General features: G+C 40.4%; 1 protein-coding gene across 31 annotated transcripts in view; it reads right to left on the minus strand.

The window, feature by feature from the left end:
* The window catches only part of ANK3 (ankyrin 3), a 689507-nt gene that overhangs the window by 177986 nt on the left and 484876 nt on the right, over nt 1-26645 (minus strand). For all 31 annotated transcript variants that reach the window (XM_027595995.2, XM_027596000.2, XM_027596018.2 and 28 more), the window contains 2 exons: nt 19828-19926; nt 12-110 (listed from right to left, as the gene is read on the minus strand). In XM_027595995.2, the coding sequence (XP_027451796.2) occupies nt 12-110; nt 19828-19926 (198 nt within the window). The remainder of the gene's footprint in view (nt 1-11; nt 111-19827; nt 19927-26645) is intronic.

The raw sequence follows: 26645 nt of genomic DNA on the forward strand, positions 1-26645 counted from the left end.
GAAGAAATTACCTTGGTTTTTGAAAGAATGGGGGCAGCTCGATCGAGCAGCATTTCCACCACCTGCTCATGACCACTCCTTGCTCCACAGTGCAGGGGCGTCAGACCGTCCTGTGGAACAAAGGCCACATTTTCAGTTAGATTCGATGGGAAATTCCATAAATGCAGTGTATTTCTTCAGGATTCGGTGCACAACATGCTGTGGACCTGTGACTTTCAAACATTTACTCACGTATCTCAAAATAATTTCCTATTCTTAACTAGAGAACTAAATTTTTCATAAGTTTAAGTAGTTGTAAAGTGTGTAATTTCCCACATATTAGAATACTCACCGTTAAAAATATGTTTCACTACTCTTTCCATATCCAAAGGAATTGAAATACCATAAGTAATTTGATAGCCACCATTTTAAAAAGTAAAAAATAAACTTCTAAATAAGAACTTTTTTTTAAAAGGTCAACCTCAACCCACATTTTATTTTTTTAAATTTAAATTCAATTAGCCAACATATAGTGCATCATTAGTTTCAGATGTAGAGTTCAATAATTCATCAGTCGCATATAACACCCAGTGCTCATGACATCACGTGCCCTCCTTAATGCCCATCACCCAGTTACCCCATCCCCCGACCGACCTCCCCTCCGGCAACCCTCAATTTGTTTTCTAGAGTTAAGAGTCTCTCATGATTTGTCTCCCTCTCTGATGACTTCCCATTCAGTTTTCCCTTCCTTTCCCTATGATCCTCTGCACTGTTTCTTATATTCCTCATATGAGTGAAACCATATGATAATTGTCTTTCTCTGATTGACTTATTTCCCTCAGCATAATACCCTCCAGTTCCATCCATGTCAATGTAAATGGTAAGTATTCATCCTTTCTGATGGCTGAGTAATATTCCATTGTATATATATACCACATCTTCTTTATCCATTCGTCTGTTGAAGGACATCTCAGCTCCTTCCACAGTTTGGCTATTGTGGACATTGCTGCTATGAGCACTGGGGTGCATGTGCCTCTTCAGATCATTACATTTGTATCTTTAGGGTAAATACCTAGCAGTACAATTGCTGGGTTGTAGGACAGCTCTATTTTTAACTTTTTGAGGAACCTCCATATGGTTTTCCAGAGTGGCTGCACCAGCTTGCATTCCCACCAACAGAGTAGGAGGGTTCCCCCTTCTCCACATCCTCGCCAACATCTGTCATTTCTTGACTTGTTAATTTTAGCCATTCTGACTGGTGTGAGGTCTCATTGTGGTTTTGATTTGTATTTCCCTGATGCCAAGTGATGTTGAGTATTTTTTTATGTGTCTCTTAGCCATTTGTATGTCTTCTTTGGAGAAATGTCTGTTCCTGTCATCTGCCCATTTCTTGACTGGATTATTAGTTTTTTGGGTGTTGGATACTAGCCCTTTATCTGATATGTCATTTGCAAATATCTTCTCCCATTCCATAGGTTGCCTTTTAGTTTTGTTGACTGTTCCTTTGCTTTGCAGAAGCTTTTTATCTTGATGAAGTCCCAATAGTTCATAAAATAGGAATTAGTAATAGGAATTTGACATTGGTCCTTTCCCTCTTGCATTTTTCTGTCCATTTCACTTCCCCTACAAAAGGAGGGAAAGAATCTCAAGCAGACTACTTGCTGAACACGGAGCCAACATGGGGCTCAATCTCATGACCCTGAGATCACGACCTGAGCAGAAACCAAGAGCTGGATGCTTAACTGACTGAGCCACCCAGGCTTGGTATTTTTAATTAATTACCATATCATATCTCTTTGTTATGAAAATATAGAAGTTAAATTTTAAAAAGTATACAGATTTCCTGAGAACATAAGCTTTTAAAGCATCAAAAATAAATCTCCTAATTGGAGTTATTATAATTATTCAGGCATAATTGGTCAAAATAGTGAAAACATATTACAAATTTTATGATTATTATACAAGAGCACCAATTTATTAAAAAGTTCCTCTCTTAATGAGAAGTATGTTCTCACAACTAGTTCATGTATCTGCTAATGAATATTAGTTATTCTGGAATGAGAGAGAGACAGCATCAACACTATCCTGTTTTTTTAAAGTCAAATGCAGTCTTTTAAAATTTTTTCTATATTTTAAAAATTCCAGTATAATTAACATACAGTGTTATATTGGTTTCAGGTAGACAATATAGTGATCCGACAATTCTCTGCATTACTCAGTGCTCACCCTGATAAGTGTACTCTTAATCCCCTTCACCTATTTCACCCATCCCTCTACCTACCTCCCCTCTGGTAACCATCAGTTTGTTCTCTATAGTTAAGAGTCTGTTTTTTGGTTTGTCTCTTTTCTCCTTTGTTTCGTTTCTTAAATTCCACATATCAGTGGAATTACTGACTTATTTCACTGAGCATTATAACCTCTATATCCATCCATGTTGTTGCAAATAGCAAGATTTCATTTTTTATGGCTGAATAATACTCCACTGTGTGTGTGTGTGTGTGTGTGTGTGTGTGTGTGTGTGTGTATACACATACATTTTTATTTTTTATTTATTTTTTTAAAGATTTATTTATTTGAGAGAGCGAGAATGAGAGAGAGAGAGAGAGCACATGAGAGGGGGGAGGGTTAGAGGGAGAAGCAGGCTCCTCACTGAGCAGGGAGCCCGATGCGGAACTCGATCCCAGGACTCCAGGATCATGACCTGAGCCGAAGGCAGTCGCTTAACCAATTGAGCCACCAGGGTGCCCTACACATACATTTTTAAAAAAAGATTTTATTTATTCATTTGAGAGAGAGCACAAGCAGGGGGGAGGCAGAAGGAGAGGGACAAGTAGACTCCCCACTGAACAGGGAGCCTAATGTGGGGTTCAATCCCAGGACCCTGAGATCATGACCTGAGCCAAAGTTAGATGCTCAACCACTGAGCCATCCAGGTGCCCCTATACCACATCTTCTTTATCCATTCATCTATTGATGGATACTTGGGCTGCTTCCATAATTTGGCTATTGTAAATAACGCTGCAATAAACATAGGGGTGCATATGTCTTTTCCAATTAGAGTTTTCATATTCTTTGGGTAAAGACTCAGTATGACTGGATCAGAGAGTGACTCTATTTTTAATTTTTTGAGGAACCTCCATACTGTCTTCCACAGTGGCTGCACCAGTTTGCATTCCTTCAACAGTGCCCAAGGGATTTTCTTCCTCCACACCCTCACCAACGCTTATTGTTTCTTGTGTTTTTGATTCTAGCCATTCTGACAGGTGTGAGGTGGTATCTCATTGTAGTTTTATTTGCATTTCCCTGATGATGAATGATGTTGAGCATTTTTCATGTGTCTGTTGGCCAACTGGATGTCTTTGGAGAAATGTCTGTTCATGTTTTCTGCCCATTTTTTAATCGGATTATTTGTTTTTTGGTGTTGAGGTATAAATTCCCTATATATTTTGGATACTCACCCTTTATCAGAGATATCATTTGCAAACATTTTCTCCCAACCAGTAGGTTGACTTTTAGTTTTGTTGTTTACTTTTCTATGCAGAAGCTTGTTATTTTGATGTAGTCCCAATACTTTATTTTTGCTTTTGTTTCCCTTGCCCCAGGTGATGTATCTAGAAAAATGTTGCTAGGGCCAATGTTGGAGAAATTATTGCCTGTGCTCTCTTCCAGGATTTTTATGGTTTCAGGTCTCACATTTATGCCCTTAATTTTTGAGTTTATTTTTGTGTATGTTGTAAGAAAGTAGTCCAGGTTTATTCCTCTGCATGTAGCTGTCCAGTTTTTCCAATACCATTTGTTGAAGAGACTGTATTCTTCCCATTGCATATTCTTGTCTCCTTTGTCGAAGATGAATTGACCATATAATTGTGGATTTATTTCTGGGATCTCTGTTCTGTTCCATTGATATATGGGTCTATTTTGGTGCCAGTACCATACTGTTTTGATTACTACAGCTTTGTAGGATATCTTGAAATCTGGGATTGTGATACCTCCAGTTTTTTTTTTTTTTTTTTTCTTTTTCAAGATTACTTTGGCTATTCAGGGTCTTTTGTGGTTCCAGACAAATGTTAGGATTGTTTGCTCTAGTTCTGTGAAAGATGCTGTTGGTAGTTTGATAGGGACTGCGCTAAATTCATAGATTGCTTTGGGTAATATCGACATTTTAACAATATTTATTCTTCCAGTCCATGAGCATGGAATATCTTTCCATTTGTTTGTGTTGTCTTCAATTTATTTCATCAGTGTTTTATAGTTTTCAGAGTATAGCTCTTTCACCTTCTTAGTTAAGTTTATCCCTAGGAATTTTATTATTTTTGGTGCAAACACTATCCCAATGTTTGTTTTTATAAATGTTCGTGCTGAGACATCTTGTCTGCATAAATAGATGAACTTTTGTTAAAGCAGTGTCACTAATTCTTTGAACTCCTGAATTACATGCCAAAATTGCCTAGTGTTTCACCAAAGATTTTTTTCAGTGAAGCATCATAAGACAACTCTATTAGGTCCTTCATTTTTGTTGGCAGCAGGATTTCTACCCATCCAATGAGCAGAAGAATTTGTTATTCGGTCATTAGAGTAACACAGTTGTTAACATGACATCGATATCCTGAACTCTTCCCCTTGCTCTACTCTGTCCCCCTTAACCCCCAGGTTTTGCACCCTGGGGCCAGGTGTCTGAGAGTTGGTTAGGTCTTTCTTTGGTGCTAGGGTAGAAGGACTTCCTAGATTGTATGAGCAGATCTTGAAAATAACCCTAAATATCCTAGTGTATAATCGGTGAGGTACAATCCTATTTCTAACCTACTAGCCACATCCCAAAATTAAAATTCCTTAAAAAATGAAATTTGAGTCACAAGTATTACATGACCTCATTTGATCATGCTGTGAGCATGTTTAAATATTCTGCCTTTTATGCTGATTTAAAACATTTGCTCTTATAAACTAAAGCAATGTATAGACTTTTAAGTTGGAAATAGCATTTTGCTAATAAAATAGGATAAAATCAAATCTGAGAACAGATTAAAAAAAAAACCCAAAACACCATGACGTCCAAGTGTCTTCCCAATAATGTAAAACCTGAACATATCTGAAGGAGAAATAATAATTACATCTACCTTCCACCACACACAAAAAAACATTCCACACAGACCCTGTCATATAGTGATTGTCTTTCATGAACTGAAAGGTCAAATCTGTTTCTTTCATTTTCTCATAAGTAGACTCTAAGACATAAGAGGTGACAGAATATGTGCAGACATGTTCAAACTATGGTCACACAGAAAAAAATAATTATTTTAGACCAACTCATTTATCCTTGAAAATTACCTTCCCCAAAGCAAACTGCTATATACTGAATGCAAAGTATTTGGCTAGCTGAGGGCAAAATCGTGACCTCTCAATCCTTTGAGACATACTATTCCTTATAGATGTACATTTTTACCCATTTCATTTTTTTAAAAAAGTTTTAATTATGGAAAATTTCAAACCTATTTTAGATTAAAGCAGCCTGAATAGAGTAATGAGTCTCTTGGTGTCTGGTGCTCAGCATCAACTGTCACCTCCTGATCAAGCTTGATTCATCCACACCCCTGACCTTTTCTCCTCTCTTAGATTATTGTGAAGCCAATCCAAGCTATGTTATCATTTGATCCTCACAACTACCCCTATACAGAAGGTATAATCTTCATGTAATAAATGAAGACTTTAAGGCTTCCAGCAGGTTCAATGACTCACCCACGGCGGCACAAGCTGACTGCAGAACTCGGCCAGACGGTGCGGGGCAGACAAGGCATGTCTTGGGAGGAGTTATTACAACAAAGACCCTCTGTTCAAACTTTCAGCCACCCTGAGCCTTCTTTTATCTACATTCTGCAGCTGCTGCCTCTGATCTCTGGTGTTTATTTATTAAAAACTCATTGACTCTAGAGACTCGGCTGGGGAAGGTAATTTTTTCATCAGTGTAAGAGCTGTGAAGTGCCATTGTTCCTGTTATCACCTGGTTTCAATGATCAAGTCAGCTGCTTCCCCAGGGTAAGATCTTCAGTTCCCAGCTAACTGCAAAGAGCTACCTGAAGCATGGCTCTTTCAACTGGACTTTTACTTGCAGTATTTTTAACACTGATCGCGAGTGGCTGACTCCTTTGGATCTTCCACATATTTGCTCTGCAACTTTTCAAAAGTGCATGACTTCAAATAGCCCGGATCCTGGCAGGAGAGCTGCCTCATCAGGAAGCTGTACAAGATGTCACGACGGCCTGGCCTGGCTATGGGGACATTCACAGGTCAGTGGAGAACTGGTGCCCAGAGTTAATGCAAGGTCTTTAGCATCAGCTTTTAAGGTGACAAAGAAGACAGCTCACCAGCCGACCTGCAGTGAGACTGAAAGGTATCTGCCATGTACTGCTTCACACTTAGCTCAGTTGTTTTTGTTTTTGGTTTTTTTTAAAGGGGGGAGGGGAGAATTAGCCGGCACTGACTTAATACCTATATTTTGGACTAAAAATTAAGTATTTAAATTTCCAGGGCACCTGGGTGGCTCAGGCGGTTAACCATCTGCCTTTGGCTCAGGTCATGATCCCAGGGTCCTGGGATCGAATCCTGCATCGGGCTCCCTGCTCAGCGGAGAGCCTGCTTCTCCCTCTCCCTCTGTCCTTCTTGTGTCTCTCTGTCTCAAATAAATAAATAAATAAAAGCAATAAAAATAAAATAAGTAAAAAACCTTTAAAAAATTTGAATTTCAAACTAATTTCTTTTGCTTTGAAATGGGTGGGGCTTATCATTCACACACCTGAAGCACCATTCTGATTATGAAGCCCTGTGTTTGAGGACCTTCCATAACTGCCACTCGTTCTCTGGCCAAACCTCAGTTCCCAGGGTTAGCGCGGGCAGCCTTCCCCGAGTGCCCCTCCCTCCTATCCCCCTCCACAAACTCTGCAGCTCTTTGTCTTCTTGCTTCTCTGCATTGCCCACACGGGGTACCTGCACGGAGTCCCCTTTCCACTCTCTCCAAGATTCCAATGTGTACCATTTCAAAGTCCTGTGTTCTTAGGAAGCTTTTCCAAAATTGGACACAAGCATCCTATTTGCAGGGCGTCTGCCTTGTTTTATCTGTACTTCTTTTGGGAAACTAACTTTTTAGTGAGTGTCTTAGTCATTTGTGAACAGGTATTATCCTTTCAATGAGACTGCTTCCGAGCACAAGGCTACTAGTTTAAGGGATATTTGACTCTCACAGAGACGGTAACTTAGTACTGTATCCGTGAAAGTTGCTTAATAAAAATGAGTAAATGAACGCATGGAGAGACCATATGAATGGGTTTTGGCACTAGTCTTTCAAAAAAGGTTTTTTAGTTAGTTGGTTAAAAATTCCTTTCCTTGTTACCTTTTTAAGACTAGACTCATTTTGTACTTCAAGACTGTTAGATTTTGTCTTTCTTTCCAGAAAAATAAAATTCTCAATGAATAAATGATTTTAAAAATGTGACAAAAGACTATTACGAGTCTTTTCAGCTCTCAGAGTAAGAAAAATATCAGAGGAGTTGTTCTAAATAAGATATTTTCCTCTTACTTAGAATACTGTAAGCTTAAAAAGCTAAAGGGAGCTCTTGTGGATCCCGTGCTTTGGAACATAGCAGTGATCAGGGGTACTCCTTTCCCTAAAACTAGAGCAGTGTTTTTTTCCAATATAAAATGAGGATTCTAACCTGCTCCCAGCCCCTAGAAATTTACAGTTGATGTACAGGGTTACTTAGAATGGGTCTAGGACCAAAAAGCAGTTCTTCAGCTGCATATGACAGTGTCGACCTCCGGTCGGCAAATTCTTGACACAGGCAATTCCCAGGGCACCAGGGAGGCTGTCTCATGAATGGCGGTGGCATGTGTGCTTGGAGAGCAGAGCTGGAGAGAGGGATGCTGAGTTGCCATAGTAACATTATGGGAGGGAAGTGAAATTGCACAGGGTTCGTTTTTTCTCCAATTCCCCTGATTTTTAAAGCGCTAACATAATGAACAAGTATTCCCTTGGGGAGAATTCTGAAGCAAAGCCAACTGGCTCATCCAGATCTCATATTTCACCTCAGTGACAGTAATCTTATTACTGAGGTGGGAAACTGTACTTTACTGGCTGGACAAAATGCTCTCTTGTGTTAGCCTAAGAGCAAAACCTTGTACACTCGAAGGTCAAAAAGGCTTTCTTTCAGGTCCTGTTTTGCTGAAAAGCATGGAACAGGACACGAAGGCATCACACCTGAGAATACTGCACCCAGAATATGTTCTTAACAGGCTGAATTTGCTCAAAGCCAATACTGAAATGATACAAATCCATGACCTGGGAAATACTTTTAAAAATGGACATTTATTTTGACTTGTATTCTGTAGGTTCCTTTCTTTCCTTCCCTGTAAGAAAAAAAAAAAAAAAAAAAAAAAATCTCACCCTCGAGAAGAAAAAGGAAATCAAGCAGAGGGAACTCTTTTCCTTTATCATGGATGTAAAACAGGATGTGATATATAATTGAAAACTGAAAACAATGAAACAAAAAGCAGGTACTACTCAGGGAGGGGAGAGTTATCAGAGCTAGAGAGAAGTAAAAGGGCAGCAACTGCAGTCCAACAGTAATGCTCCTCTCATATCTGTATACTTCTACCAAAAATTCTAACTGTATCCTCATTTTGTGTGTGTTCAGTGGTGGTAGATTTGGCCTAGGAGGGAGTGCTATTGCATTTTTTGAAACCCCCCTGTTGTTACAGGCACATTATATTTGTGATCTTATTGAGTCTTTACAACTTATGAGGAAGGCATCAGAAGTTCCATTTATAGATGAGAAAGCTGCTCCAGAGGATGGATGTACCTTCAAGGTCATGTGCAAGCAAATGGCTGGACTCAGAATTTATACTTTGCCTTGGCTCCATCTGAGGGATCGGATTCCCTCTATTGTAAAACAATCTCCTTTTAAGATCTAGAATTCATTTCCACCATTTATGTATAGGAGAGAGAAGTATCTCTTTCTAATTCCCTTCCTTGCTGTCCCTGTCATACATTCTATATATTTAAATTAAACTAAAAAAAGCAAAGTCCTTCTGTTGTTCTCTCTGCTTAGACAACCATGTGTTTCTCTCTGAGCCTAGGTCACACACTCTTATGCTATTTGTTGTCTATTTCCCCACACTGTTCTTTGTGGGTTTTTTTTTTTTAAGATTTTATTTATTTATTTGACAGAGAGAGAGAGACAGTGAGAGAGGGAACACAAGCAGGGGGAGTGGGAGAGGGAGAAGCAGGCTTCCCGTGGAGCAGGGAGCCCGATGTGTGGTTCGATCCCAGGACCCTGGGATCATGACCTGAGCCAAAGGCAGACGCTTAACAGACTGAGCCACCCAGGTACCTCTGGCCTCCAGTGTTTCTGATAAGAAGTTAGATCACAATCTCATCACTGTTTTTCCATTTATAATGCGTCTTCTTCTCTGGCTGTCTTCCTTTTTTTTCTTTATCTTTGACATTTAGCAGCTTCACTATGATGTGCCTCTGTGTGGCTTGCTTTGTATTTATCCTCCGTGGGGTGTGCTAAGTTTCCTGGGTCCAGGGATTGCAGTTTATGATTGAAGTGGAAATCTTTTCTACTCCATTCTCTTTCTCCTCAGCTTCTTGGGCTGCATCGTATGTATTTAGTCAGCTTGCTAGTATTCCATAGGTTGTTGACACGGTGTTAATTTGATTTTTAATCTTTTTGCTTTCTGTTCTACAGTTTGGATGATTTTTACAACTTGTCTTCAAGTTCACCAATTCTTTCACCCTTTGTATTCAATCTGTTCCTTATCCCATCCAGTTAATTTTTTTTAATTCTAGATATTGTTTAGTTCTAAGATTTAGTTTTTTAAGATTTCCTTATTTCCCCTGAAAATGTTTTTTGCCTTACTCATTATATCTTTTCCTTCAGATCTTTAACATATTATCATAGTTATTTTAAAGTCTATTAATTCCAACATCTGAGTCATCTATGGTTCTGTTTTTATTACATAACTTTTCCTTCGGACAGCAAGTCAGAATTTTTTGCTCTTGTGTACTACTAATTTTTAAATTATATGTTAAATTTAATTTAAATACTGGATATTGTGAATAATATGCTATAAAGACTCTGATATTGTAGGGACTTGCTTTTAGGTTTTCAATGACAGGTCTGTTTCAGTTTTGTCCTTATTCCAAGAGTAAATTTAGACTTGGGACACAGTCAGAACTTCTAAGATGCAGTCCTTATAGAGTTAAAAAAAAAAACCAAAGATATTTACCAAGCCTCCCTGATATGGTGATTGTCCTCCTAGCAAAAGGCCCTGCTGAACTTTCTTCTCAGCTTTCCATTTTTTTTTTTACCTGTTATTTCCCTCTGTCCTCCTTGGTGTTTCAATCCCCCCAACATACATACTTCAGGGCTCAGCCAAGGATTGTGGGGAGTTATTATATTGACTTCAGCGCTTTATTTGTGGTTCCCTCCTTTCAGTGATTCCTCCCTGAATATCTAGCCACTCTTACAGCCCCAAACTTGATCCTCTGACCTCAAGACAATAACACTGTGACTTTCTCCATGAATTGTATCACAGTTCCTGCCATATAAATATAGACCTCATCTTATGTTATTTAGTTCTTTCAAAAGTTGAATTCACTCCAATTTATGCCAAGTTTTGATTACTTTTCAGTGCCTCCAAAGTTTTTTAAAAACCATTTTTCCAGAGATTATGATTTTTATCAGCAGGAGGTTTAGTTCAATATAAAATACTCCACCATTACTTGAAGTCAAAACTCTAATACAGTTGAGTAAAAACATGAATATGTGACTTCTACACACTATACTGTCATAGTTTATATTTGTTTCTATCACACACTACTTTGGGAATATTCCTTCTATAAATAGATAAGGGACCTCTTGAATTTTCAGTAGGTAGAAACTGAAATCATATAAAATATGATTTTAAATACACAAAGTTGCTTTTTATATAGTTCTTAGAAGATGTCACATGGAAAAAATTCAAATTAAAGTTGACATTTTAAAAAAGCAATACTGACTTAATTATTTACCGTATCTTTCCTTTGGGAAGGAGGACAATTAAAGATGCTTACCACTGATAACTATAGAGTACTTGTGTGCCTAATGGATGTCGAGTTATTTCAAAGAAATAGGATGTGAGCATTACTGACATACATCACAGGAAAATAGGAGAAAGAGTAGAGTACCCTCTGGGCACCAGCACTTAGAACCACACAGGAATTAATGAAAATAATACCTGTCCTGAGCCTGCTTTGTAGATTCTTCACGAGAGCCTGGCTTCGGTGGCACACAAAATTTACCCAATACTTTTATATCTCTAATTTGGTAAGTGAAATGGGGTTTCCAATATGCTGTAAAATCATTAGGAGAGAAAGAAATAGAGAGAAAGAGACAGAAGGGGAGAACATGCTCCTGTCATGTTCTCAGAACTCTTTGCAACTCTCAAAAGCATTCTTTCCTTTAAAGAGATTTTCACGTTTTGAAAGCTAAGGGCATTTCATGATTAATTGTACTTTCCTTTTTTTAATATTAAGACTTAATTTTTTTAGAGTGGTTTAAGGTTCACAGCAACATTTGGGGGAAGGTGCCATTGCCTTTCTTTGAATTCAAATAAATTTCAATTAACTTTTAATATTTGTGGTGTAAAAATTAAAAATTCATTTATTTTTGAATGACATAAATATTATCAAATTCATCTTGATTAGTGTAGAAACCCAGAGTATTTTGCATTACTTCACATGCTCTAGCCAACATGTCTATGTTGGAACTCTAAGGAGTAAGTATTGTATTAGAATTTTCTCTTTGATGGAGGCGATTTTATGACCATAAAATATTTAATATTTTCTTTAGGATTTATTTTTAGGCAGGGCAATACACTTCTGGAAATAAAATAGAAAGTAAAAGTCAATACCAATATTACTCTTCTCTTTGTATTTAACCTGTAAAATAGAACCAGTTGCATTTCTGGGAAAGGACAAGCTAAAAATACAGGGCACCCAAGTGTCCCCTGACCCCTTCCCAGAATAGTAAGAATTTAACAAATGACAGATTTGAGGTATTCTGAAAACCCTTTATCTACTTGCACACAAATGTCTCTTCATTCTTATAAATCAATTGGAAGCCGTTAACTTCAGGGAGCAAAATTACATTACCAAAGGATCAGTATAAAGCCAAGAAAGTTAAGACCTTTTGGCAAATTAACACTAAGGAGAGTATCTTTTATTTTTATATATTCAGCAAATACTTACTAAACACCTGGTATATGCCAGGAAGTATGCCAAGTGGTACAGATACTAAGATGAATGTGTACATCTGAGTGCCAAGGTGGAGCCTGGGATGTGATGTGGTAGTAATGGTGACTGTATGCGGATGCAGGCAGTGGCACCTGCTAGGACAACTGGAAGCTGGGAGAGGCGTGATTAGAGCGGCGTTCTGGGAATCAGAGCACTGGTATTACTGACTCTACCTGGAACTCGGCCATCTTTTCTGAAGCACTAAATACAAGCACAGCTGCCTTTACTATTGGGAAGAGAAGAGCCAGTGAAAAGAGAGAACTCGGAAGGTGATACGAAGCCTTAAAATGGTTCTGATTCGGGTCCACATTGAGCCTTTGATTTGGCTGTGAACTGATGCAAAGGAGAAGGAAAATGATGAGATACCACCCATTGCAAAGTATCTTCCTTCAAGAAGTATACATGCTAGCTTTACACAGAGCTAGAGTTAAAGGAAAAAATTAAAAAACAAACCAGCAGGCTATCACAAGTAGCCATTCTTTGCAAAGCATTTGTCTATAAATAAAGCTATTAAAATCTTATTGAAAAAAAATGAACAAATTTCAAAAAATTATTTTAAAATTAGGATCTGCATATAGACCAGACTGGAAAAATCTGCCTTGATGTATGTTTATATCTCAGCACATTTGCCACCATTATTACAGAGATACTCGAGGTACTTACTCCTGTCTATTCTACGGGAGAAGACAACAAGCCAGTTGACATCAATCCATTAAGAGGCTGAGAAAACAGGAGAAGCTTTCTTGAAATGAACTAAATGGAAAAAAGACCACAGGCTTTGTGGTTCATCAGATCCTAGCTAAACGGTTTTAGGAATATTCATGTATAAGCCTCTTCCCTGGCATCCCCCAACTTTACCGAAATAAAATTGACCTGGAACATTGTGTATGTTTAGGTTATACCATGTGATGATCTGGCACATATATAGTGAAATGCTTACCACGATAAGGTTACTTAACACATTCTTCACCTCACATAATTTTTGCTGTTGTTAAGGTCAAAATACTAAAGGTCTACTTTCATAGCAACCTTTGCATATACAATACAATACTAACTAACAATCGCTAGCTCTGGTCTCCAGGATGAACCTTAGATGCCTGAACAGATACACCTTCTAACTAGTACCCTCTGTACCCTCTGACCAACATCTCCCCATTTCCTCTACCTCTCAGCCTCTGGCAACCACCTCTCTACCATTTCTGTGGGTGTGATGCTTTTAGATTCCACATCTAAGTGATGACATGTAGTATTTGTCTTTCTCTGTCTGACTTATTTCACCTCCTATAATGCACTCAAGGTCCACTCATGTTGTTGCAAGTGGCAGGATTTCCCTTTATGTTTATGGCTGAATAATACTCCACAACTTGGAAATGCAGTTTAAATGCTGTATTAAAGCTTTATCAATTAATCAATAAAACTCTAGTGACTTTTTTTTTTACATAAAACCACTGGGTGCTTTTTCTTTAATATTTTTTCTTAAAAAACTCCAATTTCTGTTCTCTAGGGGCACCTGCTTCTTCATCTAGTTTCTTCCCCCTCCTGACCCTTACAACTCTCTGGATTTGGGGGATGGTGTCATGAAGTCAGTTTGTTAAGTCCTCGGTAAGTTTCTCTTCTCCTTCTGGGACTCAGTGATGGGTAGATTGTTTTCATATAGTGGTGCCTTTTTAGTCCTGCAGGTTTTCTTCATTCCTTTTCATTTTTTTCCCTTTTGCTCCTCTGACTGGATAATTTCAAAGGCCCTTGCTTCTGCTTGATCCGCTCTGCTGTTGGAGCGCTCTACTGAGGTCTTTGGTTCTGTCACTGTCTTCTTTAGCTCGAAATTTCTGCTTGGTTCTCTTTTTATATTTTCTATCTCTGTTGAACTTTTCATTTTGTTCTTGTATTTTTCCCCTAATTTCATTAAATTGTTTTACTATGTTTTCTTATAGCTCTCTGAGCATCTTTAGAACAATTATTTTGACTCCTTTGTCAGGCAATTTTGACATTGTCATTTCTTTGGGGTCAGTTACTAGAAGTTTCCTGTGTTCCTGTGGTGGTGTTGTGTTGCCCTGATTCGTCAAGATCCCTGTAGCCTTGCATATAAATGTCTGCACATTTAAAGAAGCAGTCACGGGCGCCTGGGTGGCTCAGTTGGTTAGGCGACTGCCTTCGGCTCGGGTCATGATCCTGGAGTCCCAGGATCGAGTCCCGCATCAGGCTCCCTGCTCGGCAGGGAGTCTGCTTCTCCCTCTGACCCTCTGCCCTCTCGTGCTCTCTATCTCTCTCATTCTCTCTCTCTCAAATAAATAAATAAATAAATCTTTAAAGAAGCAGTCACCTCTACCAGACTTTATGAGTTGACCTCGCTATGGAAAGACCTTCCCCCGTGGGTGGGGGCATGCTGGAGTATGCTGTAAGCCCCGGTACAAGGTGGCAGCCATTTATGTGTGTCCAAATGTGGGGGTGTGTCCCAGGGGTATATGATGTCTCATCTGCTCAGGCCACTCGGCTCCACAACATTGACAACTGCGTGGTTCTTGGTGAGCACTGTGGGGGGTCTGCAGTGGCTATAGGGGTTGTTAGAGTCATCCGCGGCACCTCCAGGGCCAGTGGCTAGGGGCTGGGGCGCGCAGTAGTGGTGGCCAGAGCTGGTGGTGTGCACACAGCAGTAGGGGCCAGCTGCAGGTCTATGTAGTGGTGGGGGCTGGTTGCAAACATACACAGAGTGGTGGGGGCCAGGGCCAGCTGCAGGTGTACCAGCAGCTGTGGGGACCATGGCTGTCCGTGTGTCTTACTGTGGCTGCAAGGCCTCACCATGGCAGGCACAGCACAGCGGAGGCTGGCGTGGGGGGGTGTCAGGCAAGGGGCAGGAGGCAGGGCCAGATCCAGCCCTCAAACAGCTGTGGGGGCCCTGCCAATAGCGTGTACTCCTGCAGCTGCAGGGTCTCCCCAAGGGTGTGGGCTTAGGCTCAGAAGCCACTAATGAAGGTCTGGTTGGGGCATACAGGTGCACAGCTAGAAGGTCCCCTACACATGTGCCAAGTGGTGAAGGCCAGTGGCTGGAGCAGAGCCAAATTCAGACCCACAAACCACTGTGAGTTCCTGGCTTGTGATGTGCCACAGGTACATGGACAGCAGTGAAGGTGATGAGGATCAGGCCAGTGTGGGGAGGGGTTAGGCCCAAGTGTGCACATGGAGGTGGGGGTCCGCACGGGGGTCGTGGCTGCCATCTTGTACTGGCTGGCTGCTGGTGTGGACCCTTGGCTCTAGCAGCAGGGGGTGGATGTAGGTGGGGGTGGGGTGTGGGCAGGGAGCAAGGAAGGGAGGACTCAGGAGTCTGGGGTCTGTGAATGTGAATATCCGCGAGGCAGAACCCAGTGAAATCTGCAGGCGGCCCGCTGTGGCTGCGCTGGCCATCGGTTACTTCTGCGGCAAGGAAGCTGCTAAGGTCATCCCTGCTGCGTGCCTGATACTGGTAGCACCTACGTTTCTTTGTTCCTTCCTCTCTCTAGTCATCGCAGCTCTGCCAGTCTCTGGGTGGGCTCCCTCACGCGGTGTCCTGCAGGCTAGGGAAGCTGGCCACTCATCCCACTCTCCCTCTCCTGGTGAGGGAAATTCTTTCAGGCTGAGGCATTCCCAGGTCGGCATCAGATGATGCAGGCAAAATGAAGCTGGTCTTCCTTCCCTTCTTATGCAATTATCCTCAGGGTTCCGCCCCCCCCGCCGCCCGCCCCAAGTCACTGAAGATTCTTAAGTAGACTCCTAAGCTCTCTGCTTTTCTTTGTGGATAACTGCCTAACGATCTTCGTTGGGGGATGGAAGCTGAGGTCTCTTACTTTACCATCTTGGTAACGGCAACCTAACTTATATAACCACCTTGAATTTTACAGTAACTAATTATTCTTATAGTTAACAATATCCAGAGCCCCTCCAAATGGAAGAGCTTGTAAGACCATCTGGAACAACTCCCCATCCATGCTGGGACAGAAACTAAGACTCAGGAGGGTGAACTTGCCCAAGGTCACAATTTTACTTGCAAGTCACACTTAAGACTCGAGATCAGGTCACTGAGGTAAAATAAAATGCACTCTCATTTGCTTTTCCAGATGGTAAGATCTTGCTCAGGTCCTAGTTAAACTACTCTGAGCATAATTCAAGTTTTCTTGCTTGAATTAAAGGGCTCTAAGAGTCTGCTTCGAACCTGAGTCCTGTACTAGGTCAGCAGCCCATGCAGGGAACAGAGGGAGCCGACCAGGTCCCACGGAGTGCTGGCCCCTGAAGTGAAATCCAGGGATGTTTTCCTGTCTCTAAACACGGGGGACTGCATGTAACAGGGCAGACTATTGATGCAACAAGGTAGCCATAACAGTAATGGGTACCTGGTAGGAGGTGGATCAGTAGATAACAACATTTATTTTCCCAAGAGCTACTGGATTGAGTAGTTAAAACTTGTATTCATGAACAATTTGTTTTCGGTTTTTAGGCTTGTCCCCAGGGCTTTCTGACATTTCAGCTGCCTCCCTCCCTTTCACCCACACACCTGATCACTACTCAGTCATTTCAGCCAGACAGAAGGGAAGCTTTGATGAGAAGAACACAGCATAGTTTACATATCTGGGGTATGTACTGCACTTTCTTCAATACGGCCTGCCAGGAATTCAGCCCGTGCCCGACTCACATCCCACCCTCCCCCCACTCCCTGCGGGACAACAACAGAAGCAGGACAGGCTTGTCTGCTCTCTGTTTCTGTCTCCTTCACGTTCACACGCCAGTCACATAGCACAGGAGAAAAGAAAATCCCAGCTACAACTGAATGGATGGGAAAAAGGAGTCTGCATCTTATTCCAAAGCAGAGAGCCTGTCAGAACAGGGAGGCAAAATGGCAGAGAAACTAAGTTGCATCCTGAATTTGCACAGTGTGCCAAGTTGCCTACTACATTATTCTCTATCTCAGATACTTTCATCCAGAAGATTTTTATGTTTTAACCCTGGTGTCACTATATGCCCCATAAACCTGGGGACTGAGTCCCCCAGATACCCTTTTCTCCTGTCACTGTATCAAATACAGCAAGTAAGTGTTTGATAAATGATGCAAAATGACCAAAAAGGAATTTTGCCTGTGATTGATGATCTTATCAAGGGAGAAATAAGGTAATTTCTAATCCACTTAGCCACTAAAACCCTAGCCAGATATCCAGGTATATCCCTTCAATCTCCTCTTTCCTGCTTGGCTCCAGGATTCCTCATTCTTTTCGTAAAAATTCTCCCTAGTCACAAATGATCCTTTAGCTCTACATGGTAATCAAGGGGCATAAGCGCTGATTCTGTCTTATTCCTTAACAACCTCTTTAAATAGCCTATATTAGCGGAAGACCTCTGCCATTTAAAGCGGCAGCTCTAGCATACTGGTTATGGCTTCTTATTAAATAATGCAAAGCCAATTCAAAAAGAGCTCTGTTCAATTTACTTGCCCAGTCAGACAATCCTTTAGGGGGTAAAACTTCATCATTCTTCACTCCTCCTCTCTAGAAAGCTTGTTTCTTTTAAGGTACAGATGTAGTTATCAGGAAGAAGCAGCGTGGATCTCCTGCTAAGTACCTACGGCAGGGCCGTCTTCTGGTCAGAGTACAGGGGACATACTGCCCATCGGCTTCACGAGGCGAGGGACAGCGTCTTGCGGTCTTGCTCTATCTCCTCACCAGGCCTGCCCCACAACAGGCACCCTCAATATTGGTTGAGTGAATCAATGCAGCGAACAATAAATGAAGTAACAAATCAAGGAGCTGCAGGAATCAGGTTCAGGTTACCAGGCCAGTTGTGGAAACACTAAGATCAGCATTCTTGCTTGGAGGGAGCCCAGGATGTGCGGCTACAAACTACCCAGGACCCTCGGACAGCGGGCTGTGTATAGAGAGACCACCTCGTTACTAGCCTTTGTTACCCGCTCTTGCTCACACCTTATAACAAATACATGAAACGTTGAAAACGATAATCCCTTGGTCAGAAGTTTAATGCTAATTGGACCTCTGAGTTATACCAGCAATGACTGGGACTTATTTCTGGGGCCGACTTTATGCCAACACAGTTTACAAACATTAACGTGATCATTGCAACGACCCTTCAGGGTGGCCATTCATTTTCTTTAATTTCAGATAGAGAAATTACATGCAGAAGATTAAACAGCTTACTGAAGTCAACTGGCTAAGGTTAGCATCTGGGATTCGAACTTGCTTCTGGGACTCAGTTCCTTCCCCTACCCACAATGCATTTCACCAAATCAAGCAGCATGCCAAACACCTAGCCAAACAGATTTGTAGTTTTTTTTTTTTTAATTTCTAAATTGCAGTAAAAAACCACACAATATAAAATGTACTCCCTTAACCATTTTTAAGTACACATTTCTGTAATGTTAACTGTATTCACATAGTTATGTAACATCTTTAGAAATTTTTCATCTTGTAAAATTCAAACTCTATACCTATTAAACAACACTCTTCATTTCTCTGTCCCAAAGCCCCAGGCAAGCACCATTTCGCTTCCACTTCTATGATTTTGACCACTCTAGATACTCCACAGAATAGTGGGATCATATAGTATTACACTTTTGTGACTGGCCTCTTTCACACAGGATGACGTCCTTAAGATTCATTCCTGTTGTAGGATGTGACAGCATTCCATCCTTTTTAAGGCTGAATAATACTCCATTGCATGTATACATAACATTTTCTTTATCTATTCATCTGTCGATGGACACTTGGCTTGCTTCCACCTCTTGGCTATTGCGAATAATGCTGCAATTGAACACGAGTGGGCAAATATTGCTTCACAATACTGCTTTCAATACTTTTGGGTAAATACCCGGTAGAGGAACTGCTGGATGGTAGGGTGGTTCTATTTTTCACTTTCTGAGGAACCTCCATACATTCTTCCATAGTAGCTGCCCCATTTTCCATTTCCACCAGCAGTGTGCAAAAGTAGACAGATTTGTTTTTAAATAGAATAACTGTCAGTTTTATTTTTTTAAAGATTTTATTTATCTATTTGACAGAGAAAGAGATAGCGAGAGCAGGAACACAAAAGCAGGGGGAGTGGGAGAGGGAGAAGCAGGCTTCCCGCCGAGCAGGGAGCCCGATGTGGGACTCGATCCCAGGACCCTGGGATCATGACCCGAGCCGAAGGCAGACGCTTAACGACTGAGCCACCCAGGTGCCCAACTGTCAGTTTTAATGTCAAACTGACCAAACAGCCCAGCCTGTAGTGTCAAGCAGTGACTGAATTCTTAAAAATCTAACTCAACTAAAACTCTAGACCTTAGGTGTTAGTTTTTACAGTTAAAGCCACACACCATTTAAACATGTATTGCAGATTTATAAATATGGATCAGCATCCCATTTTAGGACAAATAACTTTAGTAGTCATTTTCTCAGAGACTACAACAAATGAAGGAAAAGTAAAGCTGGCGTTGAACCCGTGTGAAGGTATCAGAAGAATTCTTACTTACTGAGAAGAAGTATAAGCATGTACACAAATTACGCTCTTACCCTCGTTTTGGCATCAATTTTAGCTCCTCGGTCAAGCAATAGTTTTACCATATTGGCATTTCCTCTTTTTGATGCAACGTGTAAAGGCGTGATGTCATTCTGTAGGAGAACAGAAAAGAAGTACACTTTCAGCACCAAAACACCGCTTCCTCAACTTCCCCCAGCATGTTCTCACTTTTTAATTTTCTTTTTAACAGCCACTGTGAACAGAATACTTCCCAACATTTCTGAGAGTAATTTTACTTTACTAATTTTACTCAGTAAATTTATATCCCAACATTTCTGACAGTAATTTTACTCATCCCTCCCAAAAAGGGATGAATTTTAAGGAACACAGTCTGTGGGGTTGGGTCCAACTTTATTTCATTTGACTGAGGTGACTGATGATGAGACGGCTTTATTTTTATTTTCATTTTTTTTTGCTCTAAAATCCTGCGGCATTAAGTCAATGTGTTGTCTTACAAGCTTGCGTGATACATATTGGGTAATAAGTGGTTGACTAAGTGGCTGATTACATTGGCTGAGACTCAGTGAAAGGAGTATCATGTTACTCAGAGCCATCTCTGGGTTCATTTGAGCACAAGATATCAAGGAGAGACAATAGCAACTCCAAGTGGGAAAATGGTCAGTACCAAAGTCACAGGACTGCCCATGCACATGGGGCTTTTAAAATATGTTCACAGGCATTTATTAGCAATGTCACAGAAAACTGTTTTTGAAATTCCCATTGAGGAATACACATCTCCTTAGGACAATCTGAAATTCCAGTCATGACCCCTCAATACTACAGGTCTTTCCTCCATGCATCTTACAGGTACTATGGCTGTTTCCAGACTGTCAGGGAAATGTGTGTATACAGTGAAAACATTTTCTATTTTGGCTCCTTACTCCCATGTAGCAACAATATGGATTTAAGGTCCATTGTTCACATAAGTCAATTATAGGATGCATCATCTCAGCTTGTAAGGGGTTATGTTCTTGTCATTTGATAGCAGATACAATGCCACAGCTCCCAGGTACTGATCATTCCCGTGTGTTAGGCACTGTGCTTAACTCTTTACTATCTCATTTAATTCTCATAATCCTCACAATGCCATAAACAATCTGACTTATAATGTCTATTTTACCGAAACACAAATAGCTGGCAAAACCAGGATTCAAATTAAAGTATGACTCAACTTGGGTTTTTTAGAAAACAACTTACGATGAAAATTTTCAAACAGATACATAGTTTGAAAGAAAGGCATGAGCTTCATGTACTTATCACTATGGTTCAATACTTTTCAACCTTTTGGTGATTTTATTTCTTCTATGGTCCCTGCTATTTTGTGTGTGTGTGTGTGTGTGTGTGTGTGTGTGTGCAGAAATTTAAGAGAAGGAAGAGAAAAATCCTAGGCATATTATTTCACCCACAAATACTGCAATTTAACTCTAACAGATAAGGATTTTTTAAACAAGAAATCACAACACCATTACCATATTTAACAAAGTAAAAATAATCCCTTCATAACACCAAGACCCTGTCAGTGTTCAAATTCTCCCATTAGGTCAGTTAGTTCAGCAGAGTTGTTCAAATTAGAAGAGCCACACCTGCATTAGTTTGAAATGTCCCTTACGTCTCTTAATCTCCGCAGGTGCCCAACTCTGCGTTCTTTTGTCCATGACTATTAATTTATTGAAAAAACTGAGTAATTCATTGTGTAGACTTTTCTAACTTCCAGATTTAGCTGCTTTCATCCTCATGGAGTGTTTTAGATATGTTCTTTTGCCACGTATTTTCTATAAACTTTTCTAAATATTATAAACTATAATGCTCCTGGCATTACATTCTCCTATCTGAACAACTCTTGTCCTCATCATTCTTGGGTGCCAAAGTATCAACTGATTCATTACATGAAAGAAGAAGAAAGACCTCAGGAAACCAAATTTGCTTCAGTAATGCTGATGGGGAGTACACAGGATGAGTATCATTGCTCTAGACCAGGGTAGACAAACTTTCTCTGTGTAGGGCCAGATAGCAAATATTTTCAGCTTTGCAAGACATACAAGTTCTACTGCAACTATTCAGTTCTGCCATTGTAGGGCTAAAGCAGCCACATGAAATATGTAAAGAAATGGGAATGGTTGTGTTTCAATAAAACTTTATTTACAAAAACAGGCAGTGGGCTGGATTTGGCCTGGGGATGGTAGTTTGCTGACCCTGCTCTAGATCTACCAGGCCACAGCTGAAGGTTTCAACTATGTGTAACAGTTTACAAAAGAGGAAGTAGAACTCTATGCTGTGCATGTGTATGCTCTGGTCCCCTTTGTTGTGGACTATTTTTGGTGTGAATGAAAGCTGGCAGAAGGAAACAAAATTCCTGATGACTTTTTAATTGTCTCGCTTGTCTCCACTGTCCGAGTGCAGACCCAAGCAGCACAGTGGATGAATTCTAGACCTGAGACAGCAGGTGGAGGGGCAGGTTAGGTCTGTAGGAAACATGGTCTAACAGGAAGCTTACTGAGTCCAGAATGGGAGGTGGTGCAAAGATCTCATCCGTCCCCGGCGGGAGTCAGGGCTTACATGTGATTTCCCTTTAAAACTGTGCCCTTGCCTGGTTGAGAAGGACTTAATTAACCTCCATTACAAGTAGGCTAATTTTAGTGAGAGAAAGACTCTACTTCTAATTTTGCTCTCTTCCATATTCATGTACTCTCTCATACAGTGATACATAGATGTCAAAAGATGCGTTGAAATTCTAACTCCCACGTTTTTCTACACCTCTCTGACCCTAGAGGAATACTTTATATTTCTATAGCACTTAAAAAGTGTTGTAAAGGGCTTACACTTACATAATTTCATTTTATCTTCACCACACTCTATTGAACTAAATCACTAATCCTATTTGACAGATAAAATGGGGAAACAGAACTGGTCAGTAATTTGTATATTAAAAGACAGTGAATTAGAGGCAGAATCAGGATGAGAATTCAGTTTTCTAGACTCTTGGGCAGTGGCCTAGAAACAACTATTGCTTCTCCTCTCTGTCAAATGGAGCTTCTGCATGAAGTACATACTTTTGCGTTCTCGAATCTGGTAGTGACTGCTTCTGTCAATTAGGAACAAATCAAAATGAAAGTGGTACCCCTGGACCACTCAATGGGACATTTATATTCTGCTTCATTGGTTAACCAATAAAAATGTTTTATGTCCTACTATGCACATGACCCAGTGCTACACTTCCATTGTGTAAGTCTGCAACAAAAATATGGAATCCCAGCATATCAAAAGAGCCCAGTGATGTTAGAGACGAAAATGCATGCTTAAGAGAACCCTCATTTGCTGCTCGTGAAATGTAAACTTACACATGCTTTCTGGGATGCAATTTGGCAGTATATATGAAAAGCCTTCAACTCTAAAACCACAGATAAAAGGCAGAGGTTGATTGCCATAGTCAAAAAGGTGGGAATGTTAAGAAAGACCCAACCCTGAGGTCTAGGCACACTTCCTTTTTTCTTTTCTTTTTTTTTTTTTTAAGATTTTATTTATTTATTTGACAGAGACAGAGACAGCAAGAGCAGGGACACCAGCAGGGGGAGTGGGAGAGGGAGAAGCAGGCTTCCTGCAGGGCAGGGAGCCTGATGTGGGACTCGATCCCAGGACCCTAGGATCATAACCTGAGCTGAAGGCAGACACTTAACGACTGAGCCACCCAGGTGCCCTAGGCACACTTCCTAAGACGGTAGCTGAGCCAGAATGAAAGAACCCTCAGTCCCAGCACGAGCGTAGCATAGAGTAATAAACAACAATAGTAAGCTGCTGAGGTCAGATAGGAGCTTAGTGAGAGACCTCCTCCGTGCTTCCCGTGTGCAGGGAAACCTGAGGACGGAGCACCAATATCACACAACATTCTCTGACCGCCCCCGCCCCCCGCCCCCTTCCCCTGCCACTACCCTGAGCATGAGGCAGTGTAGCCCTCCTCTAGAGGGAGCTGAAGTCCCCTCAAACAAGATGTAAACTCCGCTAACTCGACTACACTGACTCAACCTTCCACATGTACAGCCTGACAGACAGGTATGCCCATTTTCACACAAAGCACTACCGACCTCAGTCTCTCTTGCATTCTGATCAGTGGAACAAGAGAGCTACAGGCATCAAAAGTTAGGGAATTTCACCAAAGACACGGGATTTCAGTCAAACAGAAACCCTCGGTAAGAAAAAAACCACAATATAAGAAACATAGAATTCCCTGGATGGGCTCATCACTAGACTTCACACAGCTGAGAAAAGCATCAGTGGGCTTAAAGCTATGTCAGTATAAATGATCCAAACACAAAGAAAAAAAAAAGAGTGGAAAAGAAAGAACAGAGTCTAAGGGCTGGGGGACAGTATAAAACAAATGATTGGAGTTACATAAGAAGAGAGGAGATGGGGCAGGAGAAATACCCGGAGAGACAATGTTCAAGAATTATCTCAAAATAATGAAATGTATGAAACCACATATCCCAAAAGCTTGGAGAACTTTGAGCAAGATAAACTATAAACAGCCAAATGTCAGTCAGACACATCAGTCCAGTTGCTGAAAATAAAAGATAAAGGAAAAATCATGAAGGTCACCAGAGGGGAAAAGGACATATTTCATATAGAGAACAAGAACAGAAATGACAGCCTTAGAAATTATGCAATCCTGACAACAAAGTGGAATCTTCAAATACTGAAAATTTAACACCTGTCTGATGAGACTTCTATACCCAGTGAAAATATCTTTAAAAAACCGAGGAGAAATAAAGACTTTTTAAGATAAACAGAAACTGGGAGACTTCATTACCATCAAACCTGTAATACAAAAAACATTAAAGGAAGTTCTTCAGGCAGTGGGAATATGATGCCAGTCAGAAGCGTAGACCCACACAGAGAAACACAGAAATGGCAAAAGTGAAGGCAAATACACAAGATCATTGATTATCTAAAGCAGAAACAGTAACAGTGAATTGGGGGCTTTAAAACATATGCAAAAGTAAAATGCACACCATCGACACATAGATGGAAAAGTGAGAATGACCCAGTTGTCAGCTCCACACTAAGTGTAAAGTGACATAACTGTGAAGGTAGACTGTGATAAATTAACAATATACAAAATACACATTATTAAATAAAAATATGCTCTCAAATTTATGCATAAGTATATGTATACATACATTCTAAAAAAGCTGTCCAACTATGGACCCTAATGTTAATCATCTATCTCTCAGTACTGAGATTATACATGATCTTTTGCTTCTTCATGCTTTCCTAAGTAAGTTCTACTATGTACATTTGTACAAAGTACGTGAAAAATGGTTGTGTTTCTTCTTTATCATTACCTAATTTGCAGCCCTTCATCACCATCTCTGTCTTGGCTCGTACCATTTGCATTTCCCACTCTGACAGCCAAGGAGAGGTTTTACCTACCCATCAACTTGCCTTGCATTTGAACTTTGAGGGAACCTGTTAAGCCTAGAGGTACTCTGAAGGTAAATATTTATTACTAATGTAGAAAATTACATACGGCTAGAGTTAAAGGTCTATCTGTTCTAAGAAGAAACCTGAATTAAAACTTGGATAAAAGGGGTGCCTGGGTGGCTCAGTTGGTTGGGCGACTGCCTTCGGCTCAGGTCATGATCCTGGAGTCCCTGGATCGAGTCCCACATCGGGCTCCCTGCTGAGCAGGGAGTCTGCTTCTCCCTCTGACCCTTCCCCCTCTCATGTACTCTCTCTCTTTCTCACTGTCTCAAATAAATAAATCTTAAAAAAAAACTTGGATAAAAATATTCAACCTAGAGTTTTCACCTGAATTTAGTGCAAACAAGAGTAAATGCTACTCTAATTTTGTATGAAGTAGCTTATTAATGGAATTTTTTTTTCTTATGCCAAAGATGCAACATTCAATGTAATAGAGTACATTAGCATTTTGGAAAATTTTGTTAACTGATGAGTATATCTGATTCAGTCTAATCACCTATTTTATAGATAAGGAGGAGGCCAGGGAGGGTAAGAGGTTGCTGGGAGTCACAGAGCTGGAGTCTCGGCCACGATCCCCAGAAACTGCCTTTTTTATCTCACTGAGTTCTTGGGCTTATTTGCAAATCACTATTTTCATCTCCAGCACAACAGGATCTTATTTCATTGAACTTTTCCATTAAACTAGTCAATGTAATAATTATTCACTCTAAAAAAAGGATAAATCTGATGAGCCAGTGCCTTCCTTTTTCTGGCATTTACTTCTCCTCAACCCTTGATGGAAGATGGTGGATAAAGACAAAAAAGCAATCACATCACATATATATACACATACGTTTTATAAAAAAAAAACAAAGGAAATTGGCTATAAAAATATTTATGAAAACATTAACAGCATTTGGGTAAATACTCAGAATTTTGACTGAAGAAAATTACAGTACTCAGCGGGTTTAATTCTCTGAGATTTCTCGGCCAATAACCTAACCAGGTACTTAACAAAGCAACTTGGATCATCATCTGCTCATGTGTGGATGTGTGTTCTCACCACAGTGTGATTGCTAGCCTTTTCTTTTCAGTTATTCATGTTCTTCTATGCTGATCTTCTTTTATCTTGATTTTTCAGTAAGACTTTTCACCTACAGCCTGGAAGACAACAACCACTGACGTTTTGGAGTAAAAATCTCAATCCCGAAGAACAAGTTTTGTCTTCCACTTTTAGGGAAAAGAGAAGCAAGATCACCCAGAACAAAGGTAAGCTCTCCTGGGACTCCTACAAATTCAGTATATTCCATCATATACTCACAAGTAGTCCATATTACTTATTTCATTTAACCCACAC

Source organism: Zalophus californianus, chromosome 15, assembly GCF_009762305.2.
Source record: "Zalophus californianus isolate mZalCal1 chromosome 15, mZalCal1.pri.v2, whole genome shotgun sequence".
Taxonomy (NCBI): Eukaryota; Metazoa; Chordata; class Mammalia; order Carnivora; family Otariidae; genus Zalophus; species Zalophus californianus.